This window comes from Rutilus rutilus, assembly GCF_951802725.1.
Source record: "Rutilus rutilus genome assembly, chromosome: 7".
Taxonomy (NCBI): domain Eukaryota; kingdom Metazoa; phylum Chordata; class Actinopteri; order Cypriniformes; family Leuciscidae; genus Rutilus; species Rutilus rutilus.
This window is the reverse complement of record NC_140221.1, coordinates 35,834,974-35,845,852: the sequence shown is the minus strand read 5'-3', so window position 1 is coordinate 35,845,852 and position 10,879 is coordinate 35,834,974. Positions and strand designations below refer to the sequence as shown.

The following is a 10,879-nucleotide window of genomic DNA, read 5'->3' as shown; positions in this document are numbered from 1 at the left end:
CTCCTTTTCCCTATTCTTTGTTATGTGTTCATCGGAACGTCGTCTCTTTGGTCGTGTGTCGACCATATCAAAATTCTCAAGAATATAAAATTTTAACTTAAGTCGTTTTCGTTGTCTAGGACATCTCTCCTCTAGCTAACTTCCCTCTTCATGCTTCTCCCCCCCATTCATGTGCATGCGCACTAACCCCCCAACACCTACCCCCAAATCATTCTTGTCGGTTATTGGCTGGAACACTGTTAGTTATGTTTCGTGGTCCAGGCTGGGCCAGTTTGTTTTTCTTGCCGTTTGTGAGCCTGGGCTGTCTACAGAGACCGCGTTTTTTTACAGTGTGCTCAGGGGACAGGCATCTTGCGGATAGTGAGGAGATGTTTGCTGTATGTGACATGTGCTTCGGCCTAAAAAACGCGTGACATCGCTTAGAGCACCTTTGATGGACATGGCTCATGACTGCTCATGCTGTTTTCTCCTAGTCAGCAGAAAATGACTACCACGATCATTCAGTCCATCTTACATTTTCTAACAGCCACACATAAGCTAAGAGTGAAATGAATCATTTAAACCTAAAAGTATTTCTTCCAGAAAAGATGTTTCGTATTACTAATGACCTGCATTATTCATATGGTTTTGACTGTGATTGCAATCACTCACACCATTTAATATGCATCATTTGCATTTATACGACAGACTTCTCTAGATTTCTTCTTTGTCCCCATCTGTCGAAGATGACAATGCATGCGCCCGGTTATAGTCATATTTTAGAGCAGCGGAAACTGAGTGTTCTTTAGCGCACATATAGGTCTCTGCATTCCAGTTTGTTTATAATGGGCTGCATTTAAATGATCTGCCAAATAGGAGGCTCCACACAAATAAACCCATAACAGCTTATTGCTCTCTAAATGCACCACTCTAGCACTTGGGGATGTTTATATGTTGGTTTCTGGTTATTTTGGGGTATTTAATAGCACAATTAATGTCTGCTGTTCTTTGCATTTAGTGATCAGATTCATAACCTGGTCTCTATGTGAACATACCTGGTCTGTACTGCCATCTAGTGGTGTGGGGAAGCATGAAGTAAAGCAAATTATTTGTGAATGATCACATATGGATTGGTATTGCAAAATCACCAGTGTGTTTATTTGTATTTTATTTGGTTTATCCACAGCACACATCATTGCTTCATAAATGCAACCCAACATATGGGTTGCATTTAGGTTGAACTTAATAAATTTTAGTTCAACTTAATGCATTTGTTTAAATGTAGCTAAAATCAATTGTGTGCAACCACTTACCATAATTTTTTTTATTAAATTCAACGAATAATTGTTTTCAGTGTACAGATGTAGTGAAATTCATCTATCTCAATTTATATGAAAAAAAATTTCAAACACCTTTTACTTTGTTCCTGGTGGTTCAAAAGCAATGACAGGAATGTGCTTTGCTGCATTTTTGGCAATGTTCACATTTTTAGGTTATGACACATCTCATGGGCCTAATCAGTTGATAAATACCTTATTTTTGGGGTTGGGCAGAGTGGAGAGATAGAACATGGATGTTGGATGTATAGAAATCATACACAGAATTAGGCTAACTTTGAAGTTTTTCAAGCTCAAGTTCAGTTTCTGAAACATAAACTATTCAACAAGGCAAGCACACTGAAGATTAAGCAACATATCAAACCAGGCATCCAAATTAATTTTGAGTTGGCTAACGAAACCCCTTTCATTCTGATGAAGGACATCCAAATAACCTGATAAAAAAACACAGATAAATAGAAAATCTCCTATAATGAATGTGAGGATATAAACAGCAGAAGCAAATTGCTGTTTTATATTCTGGGAGTGCAAGTGAAAGTAAGTGTACTTTCAGTAAAAGTGAAAGAGATTTGAATGCTTAACTGGTGTGACAGGGTTCACAGTCAACAGCAGGAAAGGAGAAGACTACTCTGAACAATTACAACAAAATCACATACAGAATTATATAAACAAAACTCAAAGGTTTTTTGTTTTTTTTTGGACACAAAACTTGTGAGAGCTTCAGGTCCTCTGCACATTATTCAACTGACTGGAGATATTTCGACAGAAAAGGTAAAGAAAAAGCCCTGGGTCTGTTCACACACACACACACACACACGCACACATGTTCTGTGTTTAAAATGTGAACGAATGGAAAAGTCTTTGAAAGTAGACACTATGCAACATCTTAAAATGTGGCATTATTGTGTGAGACACAAAAAAACAATTCTGTCCATGATTCATGATACAAACATTCTGCTGTTAACAATAATAAGACTTATTGTGTTACTGTGACAATGACGTACATTTCAGTACTTAAACTAAAGACTGTAATAATAAGCACAAAACCAGTCATAAGCAGACAATTACAATAGTTGTTGATATTAGTTGTTGATTAATTCAACAAATGTCAGTATTCAGGTCATTTTGAAATATTTTTTTGTGATGCTGTGATTTTGAGTGGTTAGATGGAAATGTTTTATTTCTTCAACAGCTTTTTTTCTCCCTATATTTAGGAGAGAATAATGGCATCTGCAAGCAGCAGTAAGGCTTACAATTCTGTCACATGATATTATTTCATTAACACACAAAATATAGCATAATTTAGGTCGTGTACACAAGTCCATGTGTTTCTCTCTTCCTTCACAGACGAGTTTCGTCTTATTGTCCCTAATGATTCTCAGAGTGCTGAGGTCAAACTGGGGTCTGATGTCACCATACCGTGTCATCTGTCTCCTGAAATCAATGCTGTTGACATGGAGATCAGATGGTTTAAGGAGACAGACTGTGCTTGTCTCTATAAGAACAGAGAGGTGATAGAAGGAAGGAACTACGAGGGCAGAACAGGTCTGTCCACTAAAGAGCTAAACAGAGGAAATGTTTCCTTGAACTTCAGAGAGTTCAGAGAATCAGACATAGGGGTTTACCTGTGTCAGGTCATCAGTAAAGACAGAGCAGAGGAAATAACAATAGGATTAGAAGGTGAGCATCGGTCCCATAACTTCACACATCAGCTCAATGTCCTCAACGTCTCCTACTAGAAAGAAATGAACCTAGAGGTGATCAGTCAACTGATACACCAAATCCAATAAAACACATGCTCATGCTTTAAATTGTGTCTTGTTCCCTCAGCAAGGGAAGATTCTGATGGCAAACCAGTAAATCAGCCATCAAAGACTCAAGGTAGACAAGTTCATCTGACACTTCATGAGGTAAGTCGACTTAAGAACTACTGTACATTAACCATTAACGTAATGTAATTGCTTTAATGCATTACTGTTTCCCTGACTTATACTCAGTTTTTTTATAGCTTGATTTGATTTAACCATTATGCACAGGGATCCTAAATCCCACACAAAATCCCACCTCAGCAGGATTCATTATAAGCAGCTGTTTTGCTGTCCTTAATAGATTTTTATTTTATTTTATTGTATGTGCCCAGTATTTACATACGCTTTATATTGTAAGCAAGTTTAAATCAGGTCACATGTAATCTAATTAGAAAATGGATGTAAGACATGATTGTTTGACATGAGTGTCTAATGTACCAAAAGTAATATGAATCAGCTCTAATCAGAAGTGACTCTAAAATCAACAACATCAGCTCTATATGGTCATAGTATGGTCAAGACATTTTTGTTTACTGATTCCATGCGTAACTGTAGAAACATAATGGACTCTTAAGACTCTTTTTCTTTACTTCCACAGTCAAATAGAACATGTGGGGAGAATCAGAGAATGAAAATGGAGGAATCTGCTTTAATGACAGGTGAGTGTTGTTAAAGTTCACTATGTTTGTGTGTTATAAATCAGGACAGACACATTAGGGAGTGTTACAAGGTCTGACAGGGCTGCTCCACCACAGCTCTCAAAGAAATTAAAAACAAATTTGGGTTTAGAACATAGAACACCTCAACCCTGCAGACTGGACAGAGGTACCCGGAGTCTCATCTCCCACTCTGAAACTTATATATACATAAACCTCCAGGCAAGGAGTACAATTAAAGAATACGTTTATTTAAACATAGAAAAGCTTCTGGAGAGGGAAAGGCAAAAACAAAACAAAAACAAAGGTAGCCAGGTAACTATGGTTACACATCTTTCCATATAAGAGAGAAAAGGAAAATAAAAAACATGCTTACCTCACTGGCTAACCACATAACTGGAGAAAGCATGGTAAAAAAAATAAAAAAATAAACAGGCACCCTTCTCACTACAAGGTGTTCACAACACACTGTTCCCCTTCGAGGGAACTCGCACTGCGTCGTCGTCGTGACGACACTTTGGGGAACGCCCTTAGCATAGCGCATCTGAAGCATGAATGAAATCCATCCAATCCTGATTGGTGCTGCGTCATGACGTAGTAGATGACGGCATACGTGGAAGATACAAAGGGACGCCAGCACACACACACGTTAGCTTTTTGCTCTTCAGCTAAAGCGCTCTGTGTGAATTGTCTGTCTATTTGGTGTTGTCTGTCTCTATAAAACAGTTTCACAAGCATATAAATGGCAAGCAAGCAGTTTAGGAGGTGTGTGCACCTGTGTCCGCGTTATTTATCGGGCATGGACACACACCAGCTGTGTGTGCATTGCCTCGGTGTGCAGCACGCTGTAGCGAGTGTGAACGGCTGCCGCTCAGGGTGTTGCGCTCACGGCTGGCCGTGTTTGATGAGCACGGCCAGGCTCGCGAGCCCCGCGGTTCTGGGCCCTCATGCCTTCCGAATATATCTGCGTGGGCCCTGCGTACTGTAGAGCTGGGTTACAGACTGCAGTTCAGCTCCCCTCCCCCGAAGTTCAACGGGGTGGTCTGGACTGTGGTCTGCCCAGAGCAGGTTCGGGTTATGGAACAGGAAGTTCAATCCCTGTTGGTCAAGGAGGCCATAGAACGTGTTCCTCTGCCAGACAGGGAGTCCGGGTTCTACAGCCGGTACTTCATAGTTCCCAAGAAGGATGGGGGATTGCGTCCAATAATAGATCTCAGGCACTTGAATTGTTCTCTGAGGAGATTCAGGTTCAAGATGCTCACAATTCCAGCCATCGTGAGTCAGATCCAGTTCGAGGACTGGTTCGTCACGATAGATCTGAAGGACGCATACTTCCATATATCCATCCTTCCATGTCTCAGGAAGTTCCTAAGGTTCGCTTTCGGGGGCAAAGCGTACCAATATCGCGTTCTTCCCTTTGGCCTAGCTCTCTCCCCTCGCACCTTCACCAAGTGCATGGATGCAGCGCTGGCTCCGCTGAACCTCCAAGGCATCCGTGTACTCAATTATATCGACGACTGGCTAATATTGGCCAAGTCGCGCGAGATGGCAGTTCGGCATTGAGATGTCGTTCTGGCCCATATCAAGTGCCTGGGGCTGAGACTCAACACAAAAAAGAGTGTGTTGACGCCCTCCCAGAGGACTACGTTCCTGGGAGTTGTATGGGACTCCACGACGATGCGGGCACAAATGTCTCCCGCGCACGTGGAGTCCATACGGGCGATGGTCTCCAGAGCGAAGCTAGGCCACAACCTCACTGTGAAGCAGTTTCAGAGACTGCTGGGGCTCATGGCAGCAGCGTCCAACGTCATACCTTTTGGCCTGCTACACATGAGACCCCTACAGTGGTGGTTGAGAGGCAAGGGGTTTTCCCAGAGGGGAAATCCGTTCCGTATGATCAGGGTAACGCGCAGATGCCTTCGTTCTCTTGTCATATGGAGGAAACCTTGGTTCCTGTCCCAGGGACCGGTGCTGGGAGCATCATGTTGCCGGAAAACCGTTTCAACAGATGCCTCCCTCACTGGTTGGGGCACGGTCATGGACGGCCGCTTTGCGAGAGGCCTGTGGGAGACCCGGCATTCTTCCTGGCACATCAACTGCCTGGAAATACTGGCGGTCTACAAAGCTCTGAGGAGCTTTTTCCCGGACCTCCGCGGCCACCATGTCCTGATACGCTCGGACAACACATCTGTAGTCGCGTATCTGAATCATCAGGGGGGTCTGAGGTCGCGCCCTCTATGCAGATTGGCACACCAGATCCTTCTGTGGTCCCAGGGGAATCTGTCGTCTCTCAGAGTGATGTATGTCCCCGGGGACCAAAATCAAGGAGCAGATGCCCTGTCGAGGCAGGGGCTGAGGCCCGGGGAGTGGCGACTCCACCCCGAGGTGGTGGAGGCCATGTGCGTGAGATTCGGCCCAGTGGAAGTGGATCTGTTCGCGTTTCAAGAGACGTCCCACTGTCCACTGTGGTTCTCTCTCAGGTATCCAGCTCCGCTGGGGCTGGACGCCATGATGCAGACATGGCCGAGGCTGCGTCTGTACGCATTTCCCCCGATCGCTCTGCTCCCGGGAGTCTTGGAGTGGGTCCGCCGGGAGGGGATCAGCCTACTTTTAGTAGCACCCTGCTGGCCGACCCGGGTATGGTTTTTGGACATTGTAGCACTGCTGGACGGCCTCCCGTGGCAGGTCCCTCTGAGGAGGGATCTGCTGTCGCAGGCAGGGGGCACAATATTTCACCCCCGGCCAGAGCTGTGGAACCTCTGGGTCTGGCCCCTGAGGGGGCTCGGTACCTAGAGGTTGGCCTGTCATCAGGTGTTGTCGAGACCCTACTCAGCTCCAGGGCTCGTTCCAGCCTGAAGTGGAATGTGTTTTCCACTTGGTGTAGAGAGCGTGAGGTGGACCCAGTTAACTGCCCAGTGGCTTCAGTGCTGGAGTTCCTCCAAGATCGTTTCTCCGCTGGTCTTACCCTGTCCACACTTAAGGTGTATGTGGCTGCCATTGGGGCTTTCCACTCGCCTGTAGGTGATGGGCCCTTGGGAAAGCACCATCTGGTTGTATGTTTCCTCCATGGGGCTCGGAGGATGAGGCCTGCGGCTCACTCCAGAGTCCAAACTTGGGACCTGGCGGTGGTACTTGAAGGGTTGGCTGAGGCCCCCTTCGAGCCACTGGAGTTGGCTGAGGCAAAGAACCTGACCCTTAAGGTGGCCTTTCTCCTTGCTATCACCTCTCTGAGGAGAGTGGGGGATCTCCAGGCCTTGGCTATAATGCCAACTTGCCTGGAGTTTGCCCCCGGCGGAGTTAAGGCCATCTTACATCCTAGACCGGGCTATGTGCCCAAGGTGCCGTCTAGTGTGGCACGGTCAGTGGTTCTTCAGGCCTTCCATCCTCCACCTCACGTGACGGCGGAAGAGGGGAGACTTCACCTGCTCTGCCCAGTCAGAGCCCTAAGAGTGTACTTGGAGAGGTCTTCTCAGTGGAGGAAGTCAGACCAGTTGTTGGTGTGCTTTGGTTCACCCAAGAAAGGGCTGCCTGCATCTAAACAGACAATCAGCAATTGGATTGTCCAGGCTATAGCCACGGCTTATCAGGTGCGCATTTTGCCTTCACCTATGACCGTGAGGGCTCATTCCACCAGGGGCATGGCCTCCTCGGTGGCCCTCCTTTCTGGCGTCTCGCTTCAGGAGATCTGCGAGGCGGCCAGGTGGGCCACCCCGCACACCTTCATACGTTTCTACAGTCTGCAACTCCCTGTGACGCCTGGCGCCAGAGTGCTCGTGTCCTAAGTATGCCTGGTCTCCCAGCTTCACACTAGGGCGGGCGTGATTACGGTGTGGCATAGTGGGCATTACGTTCCCCAAAGTGTCGTCATGACGACGACGCAGTGCGAGTTCCCTCGAAGGGGAACGTCTCGGGTTACGACTGTTCCCCGAGAAGGGAACGAGACACTGCGTCTCGTCGCCACACCTATCACGGGCAGAGCGTTTGCTTCATCGCAAAAGAGCTAACGTGTGTGTGTGCCGGCGTCCCTTTGTATCTTCCAGGTATGCCGTCATCTACTACGTCATGACACAGCACCAATCAGGATTGGATGGATTTCATTCATGCTTCAGATGCGCTACGCTAAGGGCGTTCCCCAAAGTGTCATCACGACGACGAAGCAGTGTCTCGTTCCCTTCTCGGGGAACAAGGGTTACAGTCGTAACCCGAGACGTTTTCTTTTTTTCCTTTTGTTTTCTTTTTTTTCACGCTTTGTTTTTTTTTTGGTTTGACATTGCCTGAACCAGTCACATACATTTAATAAGTTATGTATCAGGGAGATATTAAATGCCATCTGGTAGATAAATGTTGACATCATTATGTGATTTCCTTTTTCAGAGCTTGAAGTGAATTATGTGAAGGTACTTCACCAAACGATATTCAGGCTTTTAAAAAATCAAGGGAAAAAACTGGAACAAACTGAACTACAGTTAAAGGCATCCAAGACTGACTTGGAAAGAGTCTTACAACAATTAGAAACAATCAGAGAAAAATCTGGTCTCCTAGAAAATAAAAAAGACCTTGATATGAAAGAATCACAGATGCAACAAATAGAAAAACAACTGCTACAAATAACCAAATACATTGAAGAGAAACAGAATCAGCTTGAAGAGAAAGACACACAACTGGAGGATATGAGCAAACAAATAAGCGAGAAAGAGAAACTGCTGGAGAGCACAATCAAAGAGATGGAAACCAGTAAACAACAATTACAGACACTGAGACAGGAGCAAATGAGACAGCAGGAAATACTGGAGAAGAAAGAACAGTTGAGGATTTCAGGTAAGAAATTTGATCGATATTTTACATTTTTAAATTTTATCAAGAACATATTCATATGGGTGTTTAAGGACAAAACCTTTTTGATCTAACATATGGGATTGTGTTTTTGCTTCTCTCAGAGTTTAATGAAAAATCCAAATGTCATGAAGAAACAAAATCTCTTCTAGAAGAAAGAGATGGAAAGATTAAAGATCTGGAGAAAGAGAAAGACAGACTTGATGAAGAACTTCAAGAAAAAGACAGACGTCTTAAGGACATTAATGCCAAACTGATGCAAACAGTCAGAGAGGTTGAAAAGAAACAGAATCAGCTTCAGGGGAAACACACACAACTGGAGAACATGCACAAAATGATGAATGAAAAAATGAGACGCCCAGAGAACTAATCGAAAGAGCTGGAAGCCGGTAAATGTCAACCAGAGGAACAGGAAACTAAAAGCACACATCTGGAGAAATACAGCAGTGTTTGAGACAGATTTTTTTTAAATACTACGCTGGCAGCTCCATTTTAAGGACATGCATTTGGGGTAGCGCTTTTTAAAATAATGACAATAATTGCAATGTTTCTGGTTGTGTTTATTTTGGTGGTATGTTTATTTCATTTGTGGTTTGTTTTCATATTTTATCTGCTACTGCGCCTTTCCTATAAAATCTCAGTAAATGTGGTGTATAATCGTAAATGTGTGTGTGTGTCTCCCACTGATCTATATTAATGACAGTGGTGCGTCTCCTTTTATTTTACTTTTGTACATGTAACAGGGTCAGATGACATTCCTGAGTTCAGGGCATTCCTGCAAGTCACTGGTTGTGTAAATGGGGTAGCAGCTGTTTAGTTTACTTGTTAACTAGTTTACTAGTTGACCCAGAACTTGGCTATGCAAAAAGCAGCAAAAACTACCCTTTGAAAATGGACTGAACCCTAAGTTTAATGAAATAATAATAATATTAGTTGCCAAGCATTTTAGGGTGAACCCGATGAAAATTAATAACTAAGCATTTTTAAATGGTAGCACTATACTGTATCACTGGTTGTATCTTGCACAGTTTAAAATGTAGGGTACAACAGGGCTAAAGGCAAACCTTAATAATTGTTTTTGCTTTTCACTGCTCCCATAGTGTGTGATTGCAAAAAAAAAAAAAAAAAACACAAAAAAAACTGTATTGAACATTTATGGAGCAACAGATTTTGTGTGAAAAAAAATCCTAACAGTGATTTATTTTGTTTAAATTTTTTATAAATGTATGAGGTGGCTACGGGGGCCTTTTACCTCTCACATGGCATGGGTCAAAAGGCACACAGTATTGATACAAATACTTTAGCTAAAATAATATGTTTTTAATAGCTAATGTCTTAAGTTAATACTTGTTCAAAACAATCACTTTTGCAAAGTTTGTACTATTTTCTGTTTATTTTGATAAATAAAATGATTCATTTTTGTTCAACAAATATATGCTGTCAAACCTAAGTAAAGGTTCTGAAAGCATTGATGGAGAGAGATCCCATAATAATATAATATAGATTTACAGCAACAATAAATTATATTTTATTATATGATATGATTAATATCATTTTGTGTGTGTGTGTGTATTATGGTTTCATTGTAAATATGGTGATTATCTCTAAGGTGGACACCCAACTTAATATATTATTTACCATCTGAATGTAACCATGTCATGTCAACAAATGGAAAAGTCAACCAGCTATTTATTATCATGTTGATTATTGTGCCCTTCGCACCAACAGCAGGTGTGCGTTTTACCCCAGTTACTATAGGCCTACTTTAACATATTCTTCTGTTATTGAAAAACTGTTGCGTTAATTACTGAAAATCATGAAGACCTTTGTCTCAAAATACATTCAATAATTGTAGCAATTCTCATTTGACTTAAATCTATAAAAAATATTAAAACACCAAATATTAAAAACTGATGTTTTGGAAAGTGCTGCGGTCAAGTTTTTGTTCCATTGTTTAGAAGAAAATAAAATAAAAGGCGATCAAAAATCCCCAAATCATCTTTTATTTTTAAATCATTATATGATAGTGATAATATGTCTACATGTTATTGGTAGAATGAAGCCTAGTAGTTGTCCAAAAATATGTGTCTGTTTTTATCCTCCTTGCAGGGTCAGGTTATAGACTACAAGGATGAAACCAAATGTGCAAAAACGCATCCAATTCCCTTTTTTTAGTGTCATTCATTCCATAATGTAACAGATGGCAACATCTAGGCTTATGCTTTATTATTCATATTAAATATTCCTCTCTCTATGCCCAATTTAT

The 10,879-nt window shown here is 42.6% G+C and overlaps 1 protein-coding gene across 1 annotated transcript; it reads left to right on the top strand.

Moving 5' to 3' along the window:
• The first annotated feature begins 1,889 nt into the window (after positions 1-1,889).
• On the top strand, positions 1,890-9,813 carry LOC311294482 (uncharacterized protein). Its single transcript, XM_084415391.1, has 7 exons — positions 1,890-2,087; positions 2,531-2,558; positions 2,664-2,996; positions 3,147-3,226; positions 3,723-3,783; positions 8,155-8,598; positions 8,718-9,813. Exons 2-7 carry the CDS (start codon positions 2,540-2,542, stop codon positions 8,981-8,983), a joined length of 1,203 nt encoding a protein of 400 aa, XP_084271517.1. The 5' UTR covers positions 1,890-2,087; positions 2,531-2,539; the 3' UTR covers positions 8,984-9,813.
• Positions 9,814-10,879: the final 1,066 nt, after the last annotated feature.

Excerpts from the sequence above, each read along its gene's own strand:
- LOC311294482 (XM_084415391.1), top strand. Across the intron at positions 3,227-3,722 it reads TTCATCTGACACTTCATGAG|TCAAATAGAACATGTGGGGA; the intron begins GTAAGTCGACTT and ends TTACTTCCACAG. Across the intron at positions 8,599-8,717 it reads AGAACAGTTGAGGATTTCAG|AGTTTAATGAAAAATCCAAA; the intron begins GTAAGAAATTTG and ends TGCTTCTCTCAG.